The 17215-nt window shown below is 56.2% G+C and overlaps 1 protein-coding gene across 2 annotated transcripts in view; it reads right to left on the reverse strand.

The window, feature by feature from the left end:
- Positions 1–1184: 1184 nt before the first annotated feature.
- Positions 1185–17215, reverse strand: part of LIG1 (DNA ligase 1) — a 48903-nt gene continuing 32872 nt past the window's right edge. For both annotated transcript variants that reach the window (XM_070498188.1, XM_044760240.2), the window contains exons 14-28: positions 16943–17019; positions 16016–16107; positions 15701–15800; positions 14331–14416; positions 13530–13645; positions 12381–12476; positions 9644–9754; positions 9062–9133; positions 7427–7571; positions 7200–7282; positions 5688–5840; positions 4074–4127; positions 3418–3561; positions 1594–1686; positions 1185–1456 (exon numbers count right to left, since the gene is read on the reverse strand). In XM_070498188.1, coding sequence (XP_070354289.1) covers positions 1373–1456; positions 1594–1686; positions 3418–3561; positions 4074–4127; positions 5688–5840; positions 7200–7282; positions 7427–7571; positions 9062–9133; positions 9644–9754; positions 12381–12476; positions 13530–13645; positions 14331–14416; positions 15701–15800; positions 16016–16107; positions 16943–17019 — 1506 coding nt within the window. In that variant the 3' untranslated portion in view covers positions 1185–1372. The remainder of the gene's footprint in view (positions 1457–1593; positions 1687–3417; positions 3562–4073; positions 4128–5687; positions 5841–7199; positions 7283–7426; positions 7572–9061; positions 9134–9643; positions 9755–12380; positions 12477–13529; positions 13646–14330; positions 14417–15700; positions 15801–16015; positions 16108–16942; positions 17020–17215) is intronic.

Consider the following 17215-nt stretch of genomic DNA (forward strand, 5'->3'; position numbering starts at 1 on the left):
CCTGGCCCAGCTTTCCTCAGGGAGACCCGGTTCCACGCCTAAGGGAACCATGGGGATCCGTGTGGAGCCAGACAGACGTGGGGATTCCCAGATACACGATACTTAACTCCTAATCAAATCCTATTTAGCCATAAACATTTTATTTGAACTTGATAAATATGAGTGCACGTTAATTTGCCAGTCCTTTAAGGTAGGGCTCTATCAGTTAGGAACTCTTTTAGACGTGAGAAACAAAAACCATTTTTACAGTGGCGTAATCACAGTGGGATTTAGTTATTTGCTACCCCCTCCACCCACCCCCAGGACAAGGAGCCCAGTTAGGCAGCTGTGGCCCTCGGCTCACTGCTTAAGGGTTCACAGAGCTGCTTTCTCTGTGACTCCCCTGGCTTGTTCCTCATGATCACAAGGTGGCCGCCCCACCTCCTACCATCATATCCATAGTGGAGGCAGGAAGAAGGGAAGGGCTGCCACAACCAGGTCTCCTTTTTCATCAGGAAAAACAGCACCGACACATGCTAGGCATTGTGCTAGGGGCTGCGGATAGAAGCGTGAGCAAAACAGGCCCGGCCACGGCCTGCCCTCAGGGGTCAGGTCCAGAAAACCCTGCTGAGGATTCTGAGGCCACGCCTGGTCACCAGTGGGAGGGTCGCAGAGCTGGGAGTCTGACACAGGTCACTGCACTGTCTCCCAAGAGGATGGGGACGGTACCCGCAAGGGGTGGGGCCTGGAGCCGGACCGCCAAGTCAGAACCCTGGTGCTGGCAGTCCCGGCTGCAGCCCTGGGCCAGCCGCTTCCCTTCTCTGTGCTTCCATGTCCTCCATCTGTGAAACAAGGCTCCCCGCAGTGCCTACCTGGTGGGACTGCTGGGAGCTTAACTGAGTTAATATATATACACGCAAAGAGCTGAGATGGGCGCTGTCCTATAAAATAGCTACCTGTGGCTATTTAAATGAAAGGTAAATAAAATATTTGAGTCCTCGATTGCACTGGTCACATCTCGAGTGCTCAACAGCATCACGTGAGGCCGGGACGTCGCACAGCACGGATGCAGAACACCTCCATCACTGCGGAAAGTTCTCCTGGAAGGCGCTGGTTTAGGCGGTTCCTGGCGCACTGTTTTGCGCTACCAAAGTTGAGCCGTCAGAGCCGGCCCCGCGGAGCCCAGCACAGACCGACACAGGGCAGGCGTTCAATAATTATTTATTGAGAAAAACAACCAGGTGAACCCAAACCCCAACCTAAGCCTTCCCCTCACACGCACACACACGCCTGACTTGCACACGCCCCCAGGCAGCAACGCCAGGCTTGCTCGACAGAGGCAATGTGTCCGGGCCCTCCACCCCTGCCGCCCCGGCCCCCGCAGGGCAGGGGCCTAGTAGAAATCTTCCGGGTCGGAGTCCACGTCCGTGCCTTGCTGGTTCTGAATCTGACTTTGCTTCCAGTACAGATGGGCCACCTGAGCAGAAAGGGTGGGAGCGGGGAGGTCAGAGGCCCTGGGGCTGCCCCATGTCCTCCCGTGCCCTTCCAGGCCAGAATCCACCCCTCCAAGAACCAGCCCCACCGGGCGTCCCGCCCCTCCTCCAAGGGCCTCACCTGGGCGCTGGTGGTGGCCTCCTCGGGCTTCTTGTCTTCACGGACGCGAATAAACCGAGGGAAGCGAAGGGAGATCCCCTTCTCGCCGTCCATCTAGCGGGAGGCGGGGGGGGGGGGGGGTGATGGAGACCCTCCTGTGGTCCAGCCTGAGGTCTGAAAGCTGCAGCAATTCCCTCTCCAAAGTCTATCCTCCCTCCTGCACCTCTGGCCCCAGCTTTGTGATCCGGACAATGGGGCTAAGCGGTGGTTCGTTGTAAGATTAAATAAGATAAGAAAGTGCTTGGGGCCGTACCTGGGGCATAATAAGCACTTAAGAAATGCCAGCTGCTGTAGTTGTTATTTACGCTGTTACTATTATTATTATCGTTAGGGCCGAGAGAGAGAGCAGCACAGACTGAGGGCATGGATTCTAGAACCGTCTGCAGGGTCCAGCTCACAGCTCCCGCTCTCAGTGGCTGTGTGACCCTGGGCCAGATACCTAAGCTCCTGGGCTCTACTCTCCCATCTGTAAAATGAGGAGGCTCAGTGTTTTGTGAGGAAGAAATGAGTGTATACAAGTGACGCGCACAGCGTCCACGTGCTGCTCCTATCATCTGGACCTGGGGACCCTGACTTTGTAATCTGGAGCATGAGGGAGAAATTTAAAAAAAAATCGGATCAAAAGTATGAGTGCCATGAGCCAGCGCTGGCGGCCTAGGGGGTAAAGTTCAGCACGCTCCGCTTCAGAGGCCCAGGTTTGGTTCCCAGGCGGGGAACCACACCACTCGTCAATCAGTGGCCTTGCTGTGGCGGCGTCCCACACAGAAGAACTAGAAGGACCTACAACTAGAATATACAACTATATACTGCTGCTTTGGGGAGGAAAAGAAAAAAAAGAAAGACTGACAACAGATGTTAGTTCAGGGTGAATCATTCCCAGCAAAAAAAAAAAAGAAAAAGAATTCCCCCTTTAAATGGATGTCTGCTTCTAATCAGAAAAGTGCATGGTAGCTAAACCTGGAGGGGTGGAAAGAAATCTCAAAGAAAGGTACACTTTTTTTTTAAGTATGCTTCTTGGTGAAGAAGATTGGCCTTGAGCTAACATCTGTTGCCAACTTTTTTTTTTTCTCTCCCCAAAGCCCCAGTGCACAGCTGTATATCCCAGATTTTACTCATTCTAGTTCTTCTGTGTGGGATGCTGCCACAGCATGGCTTGATGAGCGGTGTGTAGGTCCACACCCAGGATCCAAACCCACGAACCCCGGGCCACCGAAGCAGAGCACACGAACTTAACGATTTGGCCACGGGGGTGGCCCCAGAAAGGTAAATTTTTAATGTGAGACTGATTCTTTTCCTGTAGGAGGAGGCTGAGAGCTTTTCGAGTGCTGGTCTCAGGCAGCATCTTCCCTGGGCACAGGGGTCCCTTAGCGGGTGCTGAGGACTGAACACGAGTCAGAGATGTGAGCCGAGGCATTTTAAACCTTGGTAGCGTGAAAATTAATTATGTTGGAGAAAGAAATTGCAGCAGTTATAAATACTCAGCAAGAAGTGTCCTCAGCTTTTGCTTAACTCTTTTCAAAAATTACTTAAGAATTGAACGTGAGATTATGACAGGAAAAGGAGCAATTTCACCATGTTCTTTCTACTCCCAGGAAATTTCATTTTTCTTAAAAAATGAGACTTTTAGCCCCATTATCTGACACCCACATAAAATTCAAGCTAAAGTCTTTCTAATCATTAGCTGGCAAGAGCAGACATGCGCTCTGAGATGCCTCCCGACTCTGCACCCCGCTCTCCCATCAGGCCACCCCTGGGGGGGTCCACCCTGGTCCTCCAGCCACTCACCATGCCCCGGGCCGCGGGGTAGATGGGGGAGAGGGACAGGTCAGCGCACTTCACCTCCCACACGGCGCTGGGGTCCAGCCAGTGGTCGGGGGCCACGGCGCCGTCCGCCCGGACGTAGGGGCGCGGGCTGGGCAGCACCAGGGCCTGCAGGGAGCAGGGGGACTGAGTAAGAGAGGCTTCCGGTCTCAAAGTCCAAGCTGGGGGTTAGGGGGCAAAGGTGTGAGGAAATCGGGGGGAAACAGGGGTAGGGATAGACACAGACACCCCTTAAAGTAAAAAGCTGGGGTGGATGAGGGAAACGGGAGGAGGGAAGAAATGAAAGACAGAGACCTAGAGACACCAACACACAGGAAAGACAGTCATACTCGAAGACACCTGTGACCATGACGACAAACTCCCAATTACTGGGGCTCACCTAGCACTCGAAGGATGAACTCAGGGACCCCTGCAACAGCGCCCTGCCCCGGGACCCCCCAGGCCCCACGCAGCCAGGCCCTGAGCGAGGAGATGAGGCTCCCTGCCCGGCATCACTGGCGAGTGGCCAGCTCTCTGCCCGCTGCCCCCCTACCCACATGCCGAGCCCCGAGCCTGGAGCCCACACACACAGAGTGCCGCTGCGGGCAGAGAGGCCGAGGCATGGCCAGGCCGCCGCTCACCTGCAGGCTCTGGTGATGCTCCTCCAGCTCCTCGTCGCTGAAGCCAGTGCCAAGCTGAGGGGAGGACAAGGGAGGTCAGCAGCTCGGCGCCTCCTCCCGGCTCCCAAGGACCCAAATCTGCAGGCACCAGTGGGCCGCACCCTCTGCGGCCTGACCAGTGTCCACAGAACCCAAGCTGAAGGGCCGGGGGATGCTGAGCGTGCAGCCGACGGAGGAGCATCGCCGCCGACCGGGATGGGGCCGCTCTCCCAGCCGCTCTCCGTCGCCCCCTCTGCTCCGGGCTCTCTGGCCCAGCAAGTCGCTCCCTTGGGCTCCCCCGCATCCCACCAGCCCCAAAACCCGCACAGTCTCCCATCTTAACCCAAGAGTTTTCTTCCATCTACCAAAACAGTCAAGGTTCAAAAACACTCCTCACCTGCAACCCTGCAGCGAGGTGGGCATCTTCAAACACCTGATACAAAACTTCAACGGGAAACCCCTTTCTATACTGAGAGCCTTAGAATTTTCCTCACCTGTTGCCCTGGCAATAGCTCTTTTAAAAATCTGTTCTAAATAAATAATGGGAAATGGTGACAGACTGGTGCCCTGAGACGGGCGTGAACTATAAAATCACCTCTCCCCCAGTTACGCGGGTTAACGTCCGTGCAGGGCTGACTCAGTCATCAGAACACAGCGGGCGACAAGGGAACCCCCTAAGCACGGGGAGCTGGTGTGGGAAACGGGGGCACATCTACGTGAAAACCTCCGGCATTCGAGTCCTGTTCATGAAAGCCCTGGATGGCAAGTGAAAACACTGACATTTCTTATCACTATGTTACTTAAATCCACCGGATGGCATTTCAAATATAGTATTTACAGCTTAATACACAGAAAAGAAAATTACTCATATAGAAGCACAACTTTGTAAAAGTAAAAATAAAACATCCCCTCAAACATTACTAGCGGTTGCCTCTGGGCAGCAGAGTTGTGGGTAATGCTTTATTCTGTTTGTGTGGCAAAAGCCCCTGATTTTTTGGATCAACAATGTGTGCAGCTTTTAACAAAAACAAAAACCACTACATGTTCCCCAGGCTCCCTTGCAGATGGGGGTGGGCCATGGAGCAAAGTTCTGATCAACGAAACTTAAGCAGAAGTTGTTCACTGGCTGAGGCTGACTCAGGTGGCCCATCGGCCTCCTCCCTCCTGCTGCTTGGAGCACACATGGCCATGATGGCTGGAGCTCCTGCAGCCACACTGAGAAGATGAGGCCGGAAGCACATGACAGTCAAAACTACTGTGAGGAAATAGGAGGAGCCTGGGTCCCTAATGACACAGAGAGCTGCCTGCCACGCTCCAGACCTCTCATTATGTGAGATAAAAATAAATCCTTTTCTCCCTTAAGCCACCGTTATCTGCAGCTGAACTCAATTCCTAACTGACATAGCTTTGTAATCTAGCCCATTTCTCTATGTGAAGCAAGAGTTACTTATAGGATCAGAACAAGTAAATAAAAGCTAGGAAGAAAAAAATAATCCTTTGCGGGAAGGATGTGAGAGCCTTTTGGTCCAGGCCCTCCCCGGGCTAAGTCAAAGCCACTTCCCACTCCCTTCTGCGGCCAAACCTGGCTCCCAGCACCTTGCATATGGCCTGCAGCTCCTCACTCTCCTCGTCGTAGCAGGCCAGCAGGAAGCCCCCGTAGCGGCCGGCCCGCTTCCCCCGGCCCAGGTAGGCGCCGATCACCACGAGGTCCAGGGTGTCGCCCACGCCATCGAGGTAGTCCTTCTTCAGCTGGGAGAGGGAAGACAGGCGATGGCGAGGCCGCCGAGGCGTGGGCCTCACTGCTGAGGTTAACGGGTGGGCTGAAGAGGGACTGCGGGGGTCTGAGGAACCCCCATAAAGCCGAGGACGGCCCCCAGGAGGAGACTAGACGTGGAACGGGCTTCCGGGTTTGAAGAGCGAACGAGAAAGGGGCGACTGAAATGGGAAGAGCAGGCGGGCTGACGGGAAGGGTCAGATGGGGGAACTCGGGGTCACCCTGGGCTCCCCCTTGCCCTCAGTATGGAGGCGCGTCCCACTCCTTCATGCGGAGGACATCTATCTAATTCCAGAAACGTTAAGAAGTGCCGACTATGTGCCAGGCAGGAGCTGAGCCTTGGGGACACAACAATGAACACTTCATACGACAGGACACGTTCGCACCCTCACAGCTGCCGACAGTCCAGGAGGCGAGACAGACCGCAGTGACACACAGGAAACGCAGGCAGCAGGACCAGCCAGCACCACTCCAGGCCATCTCCCGCTTCCATCTCTCGCCCCCTCCTCGCTGACCCTCTCCACTCGAGCCTCCGGCATCTCTTACCGATGACAGCTTCCTGCCCACCTGTCCCTGCTTGTGCCCAGCACCCCCCACACCCGCCCACCATCCACAGAGCAGCCAGAGGACCTGTGGAAAAGGACAACTAGACCACATGACTTCCTGCTTAAAACCTCTGCCGGCTTCCCGAAACCCTTAGAGGGAAATCCAGTTTACGTCGCCACGGGCCCCAGTGCGCTGTGTGACCTGGAACCTACTCTCCACCTGACCTCGCCTCTCGCCTGGCTCACTGCACATGCTGAGCTTGTTCTAACTTCAGGGCCTTTGCACTTGCTCCCCCTCATCCTCCTCCCAGACGCTCTGCCCCGATCCTCATGTGGCCAACCCCTTCCTGCCGTCCATGTCTCCACCTGGACGTCACCGCTGGAGGGGCTTTTCCCATCACCGGAAGCACTGCCAGACCCTCGCAGGCCCTGAGCTGACTTGCTTTCCTCCCAGCACACTCATTCCTACTGACTTTATCTCATTCATGCCGTGGCTGACTCCCTTCCTTGGCCTCGCCCAAGCTCAGGGAGAAGAGACACCTCACCCGGTTCTCTCACCATGGCCCTCGGAGCACTTAGCTGGAGCTAAGTTTTGGCAACTTCATGACCAGGGCTGTGCGGAAGGGAGATCTGAGGCTGGCAGCCATGGGAGGCATTGCGGGAGGAATAGAGAGGGGGCTCCCGAGCTCAAACCGGGCAAAGTGTGGAGACCGGAAACCAACTTCCCAGCGGGGAGAGACTTTCCGCTCCAGGGTCCGGCAGGAAGGCTGGGCAGCGGGCGGGAGTCACCTTGAGCCAGTTGTGTGACCTCTTGGCGATCTCGTAGGTGGCGTCGACATCCAGGGTTTTTACCATGAGCCCCTCGCAGGAGTCTGAAGGAGACACAGGAGCCCTGTGAAGCCCACTCTCGGTTCCTGGGGCAGGCAGGCTTCCAGTCTAACCGGCTAGGGTGGGGCCGGGGCCAGCGAGGATGGCGGGGAGCCTGGGCTGGCGGAGGGACGAGCGGGCGCCCTCACCTTTCACCGACTGCTCCAGGAACTCGGCGATCTGGTCCGTGTCCTTGGTGTCCAGGGAGGTGGCGAAGACAAACTCGCCCTCCGTCTCCACGAAGTTCTCCCGAAGCAGCTGCCGGCGTCGGGAAAGGGGCTCCCGCACCAGGGACTGGGGGCGAGAGAGGGCAGGAGGTCACTGCGGAAACGAAGAGAATGAGCCCGACCTCGGGACCAACGGGAAGCGGAGGGTCACGAGTCATGGTGTGGCTGATGGAGATCCTCCAGAGGGAAGAACCACGCCGACAGGAGGGGTCTGAGAATTTAAAGTGGGGCTGGAGGGGCCGCCCCGGGGCCGAGTGGTTAAGTTCTCACGCTCCGCTTCGGTGGCCTGGGGTTTCACCAGTTTGGATCCTGGGTGTGGACACGGCACTGCTCATCAGGCCACACTGAGGCAGCGTCCCACATGCCACAACCAGAAGCACTCACAACTAGAGTATACAATTATGTACTGGGGGCTTTGGGGAGAAGAAGGAGGAAAAAAAAAGAAGACTGGCAACAGATGTTAGCTTAGGTGCCAATTTTTAAAAAAGATAAATAAATAAAATAAAGTCTGGGGCTGGAGACCATTTATATGCAGGGACCCCAGGAGCATAAGGGGGAGCCACAGGCCTGCTGGAGCCTGAATGGTCCTTTATTGGTCTCTTTAAATGTGACTAGGGTTCCTTTCTTAACACCGGTTGAATAAAGGCAAAAAGCAGCCGATGACCATGAGGTTATAACATAAACATTCCTCAGAGAATGTTTTCCATGTTTAATCCACAGGTTGGCAACCTTTTCCCGCAAAGAACCAGACAGTAGAGGACCCCTTCGCATTCTGGAAACTTCTTAAGGACTCATACCAAAGAGCCTCTGTGTATGTGGGTTATATCTCTTGATATTTACCATATGAGTAATACGGTATTAACTACTATATCACATAGGGATACTGACCATTTTAAAAGTGAGAAAACTTAAAAACATTTATTAATTCACTTAAAAATAATAGATTCAGGATGTTAACCCAACAATAAATTTTTATGAAATATGCCTATATTTAAAAAAATACTAGTTAGGGGCATCCTGGGTGCAGACATGGCAGTGCTCATCAAGCCATGCTGAGGTGGCATCCCACACGCCACAACTAGAATACACAGCTATGTACTGGAGGGCTTTGGGGAAAAGAAAGAGAAAAAAAAGAAAAGAAGATTGGTAACAGATGTTAGCTTAGGGCCAATCTTTAAAAAAAAAATACTAGTGAGAAGAAGGGCATTATTTTACATTTTTCTAATTCTTTCCCATCTAGCTTAACAGAGGCTGGATTCTCACACCTGCCTCTGTGCTCGGACGGCGGCATATGTCGCTGTGGCTGCGGCACATGAAGAAAATCCACCTCACAGAGATGTGGAGTTGGAAAAGGGAGGCCCTCACAGATGCCCCTGAAAGGGTCTTGGGGACCCACAGGGGTCCTCGGACCACACTTTGAGAACTGCTGCCCGAGTGTGGCCTCCCAGCTCAGGGATGCAACAGAGTGAGAAATGACCCTCAGACCGCCGGCTCCCAAGCTCACACGCTACCCCGTGGCCCCTCGGCTCTGGCACACGACCTCCGGCGGGAACTCACCTCTCCATTGAGGTAGATGAGGTCGAAGGCGTACAGACACACCTGCACCTGTATCTCCGCAGCGTCCACCTCCTGGATGGGGCAGGAGACCAGGAGGGGGGAAGCTGAGGCCCGGCCCGTCGTGCCTGAGGCAGACACCACGGTCACCTTGCACTCTCCCCTTATGCCCAGCTAACAGGTCGCACACCTGTGAGGGTGGCCATGCTGAATCATGATGGCTCTCAGCTAACCCCAACCACCTCACTCCCCTGTTCCGTATTTGCTCTCCTGCCCTCTCCTGCAGCTAATGGTGGTGACCTGATACAATCCTGGCCCACAAGAGCAAAGTTCACTGTGGGGCAGGTTGTGGGGGCTCCTGGAACAGACCTTTCAGAGAAAAACATAGAGACATAGGAAAAGGACTCTTCCTCGCTTCCTACTTGGCATGCTGGGATGAGAACACAATGGCTGGAGCAGTGGCAGCCGTACTGCCAAAGGCTGAGACAAAGGCATCCCCACTGACACTGTCCTTCTGGGGACGGCAGGACTGGGAGCATGAGGGAGTGTGGGCCATGGCAGGGGGTGGACGGGGGCTGAGGCTACCTTGCGCTTGCGGGTGGTAAGCACTTGGAATGGCTGGATCTGCTTCTTTTCCCGGTCCCAGGCCACGGCTTCAGTGTCCAGGATGAAGGACGTGACTGACGGGAGTTTAATCTGAAAGGTGAAGGGGGAGACCCAGGGCTGATGAGACGTGGGGGACGAGGCCAAAAGACAGGCTCAAGGAAACAAACTCCCTTTTCCTTCTTCTGCAGTTTTGTTTGTTTTTTTTTAATTTATTCTTTTTCAACATAGGCAATTCTTTATTAATGAGTTTGTTTTTCCTTTGGAGGAAGATTAGCCCTGAGCTAACATCTGCTGCCAATCCTCCTTCTTTTGCTGAGGAACACCGGTCCTGAGCTAACATCCGTGCCCATCTTCCTCTACTTTATATGTGGGACGCCTGCCACAGCATGGCCTGACAAGCAGTGTGTAGGTCCGCAGCCAGGATCCGAATCGGTGAACCTGGGCTGCTGAAGCGGAACATGCAAACTTAACCACTGCGCCACTTGGCTGGCCCCCTTCTGCTCTTGAAATCCACAGACGAACTGATGCCATCCTCCACGAGACACAGATGAACACAGATCCTCTTTTCTATTCCCCACTGAGAGAGGAGAAAGTAAACTTTTCTGAGGGCTCACCATTTGGTCCCACAAGCTGGAAACCCAGGAGCCTTTGTCATCTTCCTCCCACGTCACATTCACTTCCCCAGTGAACTTGTTGATTTCCCCTCTGAAGCCCTCCTAAGCTGTCCAGTGGCCACCACCTCACTGAGCCCGGTCCAGCCTAAGCCACACCATCTTACTGGTCCCCCTCCTACATGGATCCCGGCTAAGCCCTTCTCCTCACAGCAGTCAGCATGCTCTTGGCAAACCCCAAACCTGATCACGGTACATCCCTGCTAGCAAGCATCCCACGGCTCTCCACAGCTGTGGAGGCTCCCCCTGGTCAGCCCCCGGCCCTCCCTCAGCTCACCTGGCCCCCTCAGACTTGCTCTCTGCACCCCAACAAGCTAGCCAGTCTGTTTCTTGAATGGGCTGTGCCCCTCAAGTCGCTGGGCCTTTGCACATGCTCTTCACACTAGCATGCCCATCCCCATCCTTCATCTCCACTGGGGAGACTTCTTTTCCCTCAGAGGAATGCCGTGCACAACCCCAGGGGGCACCACTCACACGGTATCCTGCGGCTGTGCACAGTGACGGCCCTGCTCCCCTGACACCAAGGGCAAGTCAAGTCTGACTGTTAGAAAGGCTCATAGGATGCTGGTCCTTGTCTTCGGAGCCCCGATCTCCATGTTCAACTCTAGAGGCAATGTCGGGACTCCCTGATGAAGACCTGCCTGCCCTGCCGTCTGTGTCACAACCTGTCTCCAGCACAGAATCGGCACAGAGCAGACACCCAATAAATACTGGCTGAGTGAACGAGTGAAAGAAGCCAGAAGTAAAAGACTCTGGACTGTATGAAACCACTTACCTGAAGCTCCAGAACCGGCAGAACCTACCTGTGGCTACAAAGAAGGGGTGTGTCTCTGAGACGGATGGGCTGGGGCAGAGGAGACGGCCTGGCTGGCAGGCGGCACGAGGAAACATCTCAGAGTGATGACAGTATGGAAATGTGTCATGTGTTGATCACGTGGGTGTAAAAGTTTGTCAAAACTCATCAACCTGTACCCTCTACACTTAGAAACTTTTACGGAAATTACACCTTAAAAAATTAATTTGAAAAAAAAAATAGGGGCCAGCCTGTTGGCACAGTGCTTAAGTTCATGAGCTCCACTTTGGCATCCCAGGGTTCACCAGTTCGGAGTCACGGCACAGACCTGGGCACTGCTCATCAAACCACACTGTGGCAGCGTCCCACATACAAAATAGAGGAAGATGGGCAGAGATGTCAGCTCAGTGACAATCCTCCTCAGCAAAAAGAGGAAGACTGGGAATGGACGTTTGCTTGGGGCCAATCTTCCTCACCAAAAAAGAAAAAAGAAAAAAAAGTGCTTGGCACTTAACAGGAGTTCCACTAATGCCCACACTGTCCTGTCACTTCTGTGCTCGGGGCTCCAGGGAAGAGCCAATTTCCTAATTAATTAGGGCAGGCAAGGAGAAGGGCTCTGAGAGAGGACTCCTACAACAGGAGCAGAGATGCCCCCCGCTCCAGGGCCCTCGAGGCCCAGTCCTACTTTGAGGGAGGGGCCGATGTGCAGGCTGCCTCCCTCTGTCCTTGTCCCCACCACTCCTCCCGCCGGAGAGTGAGACGCTGGCTTTCCCAGCCTCCCAGGGTGGCCACGGCGCCCAGTGCTGAAGGGTGACCCCCAAACTGGAGTCAGCCAGGGGTGCTGGGAGGCATCTGAGAAAGCGCCGACTTTCCTCACGGGAGGGGACAGAAGCTGGAACCCTTCCCCGCCTGTCTTTCTGTCTGGACGTGTGGCAGCTATCGGCAACCATCAGGGATAGGCACTGGGATGAAAAGCCAAGCAGCCAAGAACAGCAGAGGACAGAGACAGAAACGAGCTGGCCCAGGACACAGTGCACAGCTGAGCCAGCCTCGGGCCGCGCTTCCAGATTTCATTGAGAAAAAATACCATCGGCTTGAGCCTCTGCGAGTCAGGTGCTCTGTTATTTGCAGCCAAACGCACTCCGATTTCCTTGCAATAAAGCCCCAGTGCACCGAGCTGGCCGGGATGGGCCTCGGTTCTCTGTGCCAGTGACCACAGCCCCGTGTGAGCAAGGCGGTGGCAGACGCTCACCTTGGGGATGCGGCTGATGACGTCGGGGTACTTTCCGGTATTGTCCTCCTGATTCCTGCTGAAGATTTTCACCTCCCCGCCTTCCAGGACATGGATCTGGGACAGCGAGAGGGCAGAGGAGATCACAGTTCAGTCCACCCCAGGCAGCCCCTCCTTTCTCTTCTGACCCCACTTTCACTGGCAGAAGGTTCCAGAAGCTCTGGAGGAGGAACTGGGGCAGGGACTGGAATGAATCATCTCCTTGGTTCCAAAGCACCTCCCACCGCAGTGTGTGGGAGCCCTTGCCATCTTTTTCTTCATCATCCCAGTCCCCACTGCTCTCCCCCTCTAAGCACAAGTGTCTTGCTATGTATCTATTTGTTGATTTGCCTGGATGTGGCTATGTGGTACATGTCATTCCGGTTTTCACTGCTAATTTACTTATTTTACTACAGTCTGCTCAGAGTCCTGCAGCAGAGCTACACACATGCCACCTTACATGTAGGTTTTCTCAAGAAGTCACTGTGTGTCTATGATACAAAATACATGACTTAAAAAATACATATATATACTTTTAAATCACTGTTGCTACTGTAAATCATTTTATTTCTTATTTTTTCCCCAGCACTGTATTTTGAAGGTCCATCTACACGCTAAGTGTGCACTGAACCCCTGGTTGTGATTGTCGCCAAGCACTGCAGGTGGCCCTGCCGCTTCCCTATCCATCCGTAGGCGATGACACCGAGACGGCCCCGGCTCCCCGCCAGGACGGAAGAGCCACAACAGGCATCGTCACAGACCCAACCGAGATGTCTCCAGGACAGGGTCGCAGGACACGTGCTCATCTGACTGCACTGCGGGTTACGGGGGTCTGTTGTAATCAGCACACCCACCAGGAGCACACAAGCAGGCCCGATACTTCTTGAGCTCCCACTGCCATGGGTCAGGAATTTTGACGATTTTATCAAAAAAGACTGATCTTCAGACAAGCCAGTGAGGTGGTTATCATTGCACCCACCGCACAGAGGTGGGGACTGAAGCCCTGAGGGGTGTGCGAGGCCAGACAGGCAGTCCACGGCAGAAGCCGGCTCTGAGCTCCGTCTGGCCAACACCACGCCCCTGCTCCAGCCCGTTCCTTTCTGCCGAAGGGATGTGTGTGTCCCCCTGTACCTGCGCCCTCTGCCCATCGTATTTGTACTCGCAGGTGAAGGCTGCCTCCTCGAAGCGTTTCAGGACCTCACTGACGCCCCGGGTGGGGTGTGCCAACATTGGTTTCAGGGGGACCCCTGGGAAGGGAGGAGAGAGAGTGAGTTGGGTAGTCTGGGGGTGGAGGGAAGGCAATAAACAAGAGAGGGAGTGTGGCAGGGACTGAGGACCACGCAGACTTCCAAATGCACATAGAAGTGACGCGTGCCGCGTCTGGCTCACATCATCACTGGGGATTGGGCCGTCCCTTCCCCCTTTCCCTCTTCTTGCAATCTAAAACAGAGACGTGAGCCATCTCTGACCATGCACCTTAGGGTGACAACCTCGGGAGGACCAAGTGATGAGATGGAAGGAACTTGGGCCCCTGGGGATCCCTGAGTGCAGCCGCGTGATCTCCCTGCCTGTCTTTCACTCTGACACGCAAGAGAGAGACTGTCGGGCCGACCCACTGCCTTCTGGGGTATCGCAATACAGCCGCTTCAACTGCATCCTGTTTAATACAGAAGAGGACCTCCAAGGAGACGAGGAATGGCCCTTCGCACCAGGGAACAGGACTCGGTTTTGGTGGAGAGGATTCTGCAGCTCTTAGAGGGGGCCCTCCTCCTAGTGGGCACCCTCACAGCCACCCTGGAGGGCAGAAGCCAAGGCCAGGAGGAGGGAATGGAGCCTGGGAGGACCAGCCCTCGGCTCCCAGGGCCCAGGAGCCAGCTCTGCCCAGGGGGAGGCTGTGGTCACACTCCCGAGGGCCCCGTGACAGGCCTGTACCTGGGCTCAGCCTGCAGTGCTCCGGGAGGCGTTCCAGGCCATGCTCCAGCAGCACGGGGACGATCCGGTCCAGGTCAGGCACCTCACTGGAGTGGGGAGGGGGCAAGAACAAGGTGGGAGGTGTCTTTCCAGAATTCTGCTCTGTGGCTGCACGATCCGCCTCTGCCTGTCTGTCACCTTGTCCCCGGGTCTGCTCCCGCCATCCCTGACTCCTCTCGTCACCCTGTCCCTGGCCGTCTCTGTCAGGGTCCTCCCATGATTTCACTGTACATCACTCAACTCTGTCTCCCTTGGTCTGGGCCTGCCGTCAGCCCTCAGTGTCATCATGAGACGAGCGACTCTCCACCTGGGCTACACATCAGACACACCCACAGGGGCGTTTAAAAAAAAATAAAGGTCTTTCTTCAAGGCCAGGCTCGGCCTCCAGAGATTCTGATTTAAGGGGCCTGGGGCAGGCTTCAGAGCCACAGTTGGTGGATCCCCACACTGGTGGATCCTCACGCGCAGGCAGAGTTGAGGCCACTGCCCTGACCAGGGGGCTCTGCAGGGCTTTCCCACGGCCGTGTGCCCAGCACCCAGGGCGGGCCTGGCTGGAGCGGGTGCTCTGTGGCTATCTGTGGAGTTGCTCACAGGCCCTCTGGCCGAAGACGCTCTCTCTGGGCAGTCACCCTCTTGCCACTGGCCAGGTCCCTCCACATGGCTCTCTCTAGAGCCCTCACCATCACGCCATGGATATCCTCCCCGTGACTGTCACGACCCCTCACGTGCGTCAGTCGCTAGCCCCTCCCAGGGTCTCTCAAGGCCTTTCCACACGTGCAGTCCTGTCTGGAACTCAGGAGCCTCTGGATGCTGCTGCTGTCCCCTGCTGGCAGTGTCTCTGCCTCTCCCTGTCCCTGCATCACTGACCCTTCACCGTTCGCCACCTTCCTGATCTCTGTCACCATCCCAATCCCCAGCACCAGTCTTGTCTAGGTCACCACCCAGTGCTCCATCACTGGCCCATGACGGTCAGTAAAACTGGTCAGTCGTTGGCCCCTCCCACATCACCCATCACCCCTCATGCCCCGCCCCCTGCCCCCCACATCACCCCGGACCCTCATGCCCCACTCACTGCCTCCCCGCATCACCCATCAACCCTCATGCCCCACCCCCTGCCCCCCACATCACCCAGAGCCCCTTGTGCCCCGCCCACTGACCCCCCACATCACCCCTGGTCCCTCATGCCCTGCCCACTACCTCCCCACATCACCCATCACCCCTTATGCCCCGCCCACTGACCCCCCACATCACCCCTGGTCCCTGGCACTGAGCCCACTGCCCCTCTGGCTCCCCCGGCCCCTCTCGCTCTGCCCAGGGCCCCTGGAACTCACCAGAACGTCTGCTTCAGGATCATGCCTTGCTCCTCCAGCCATGTTTTTCTGGCCTCTGGTGTCTTGCCCTTCCCAGCATCCACCACGGCCGGGGGGAATTCTAAGACAAGACCCACCAGAAGAGGCTTTGGGATGGACTCAATCCCCTCAGCCGCCCCAGGGTCCAGTGGTGGCGTGTTGTAAACTCGGCTGCTGAGGACGCTTGCCTCAAAGAGCAGCCTGGAGCGACAGTGGGAGGCGGGAGCCCCGTGGGGGAGGGGTGGGCGTGGACTTCTGAAAGGGAAGAGGCAGCACAGGGACCAACAGGGGGCTCACCTTGGCCTGGGGGTGTGAGGCTCACGGCCTGGGCCAGGGCGGCCAACACCGACTGCTCTGCCAGCCCGAGGCGCAGCCGTCCACTCAGGGCCCTGGGGAGAGAGCGGGCGAGGGGGCGTGGGCTTGTCTGCACCTGCCTCATCTTGCCCTCCACACCTGCTTCCGCCTCCTCCCGTCTCCCCCACCTCCACCTTCTGCAGACCTTCTCCGCAAAACCAGAACAACCTCCAGAGTCGGAGGGACCCAAGAGATCACACAGCCCCACTTAACAGATGAGGAAACCAAGGCCAGCCAGTAATAATCACGATGACAGGGTTTCCTGGTAGCAGAACCAGGGGCCTCTCATCTCAGCTGCCCTTTGAGAAAGCAGCGAACTCAGGGAGGGCGAGCAGGGGCAGAGCCGGGCCTGGAACCTGAACACAGCTGCCCCGGTGGTGCCAGGGTGTGATGGTCAAGAACCTGTCCTGGCACGGGCCTTGCTTTGAGCCAGTGACCTTGGGCACGAGGCTTAAGCTTCCTGTGCCTCCACCTCCCCTCTGTAAACAGGGAGAGGCTGACAGGGCCGACCCTGCAGAGCTGGAGGGAGGAACTGACGGGATAAAACATGGGGCACGGGGCAGGGCACCCAAACATGTCCCACGATGTGAGCTGTCCATGGTTTTGTCTTCACTGTCACGGCAACCACCTGGCTCTGGAGCTGTCCCGCCTGGCTCAGGCCATGGCAGACATCACTGATCAATCCTGGCACTCTACTCCAGGACCCCTCTCCAGGCAGCAGTACCAGGAACAGGAGCCGGCCCACGGAAGGAAACCCATGCTCCTTGTCCCGCCTTCAGGACCTGGGCCCCTCACCACACTGTCCTCATCTAAGGGCGGTCAGGGCACCTGTGCAGATTCCAGCTGCCGGTCCCTCCCGGGCCCACTCACCTGGCGATGAACCGGGCTTCTGAGTGGCGGCAGGCAACAAAGAGGCCTTTGATGACATCCATCTTCTTGGTTGTGGACTGAAGAGGAGCGGAGAGAGCAGTTGGTGCTGGGGGTGAAGGGAGGGCCCCCACCTCCTCCCAGCCATCCCAGCTGCCTAGGAGCTGCCACCCTTGGGCCCCCCACCCCTGCTTCCAGAGCAGCAAGAAGGAAAGGAAGCTCTGGAACCACAGGGGGGACTGAAGCCATCAGCACCACAGTCTAACCGGAAGCCTT

This window comes from Equus asinus, chromosome 26 (assembly GCF_041296235.1).
Source record: "Equus asinus isolate D_3611 breed Donkey chromosome 26, EquAss-T2T_v2, whole genome shotgun sequence".
Taxonomy (NCBI): domain Eukaryota; kingdom Metazoa; phylum Chordata; class Mammalia; order Perissodactyla; family Equidae; genus Equus; species Equus asinus.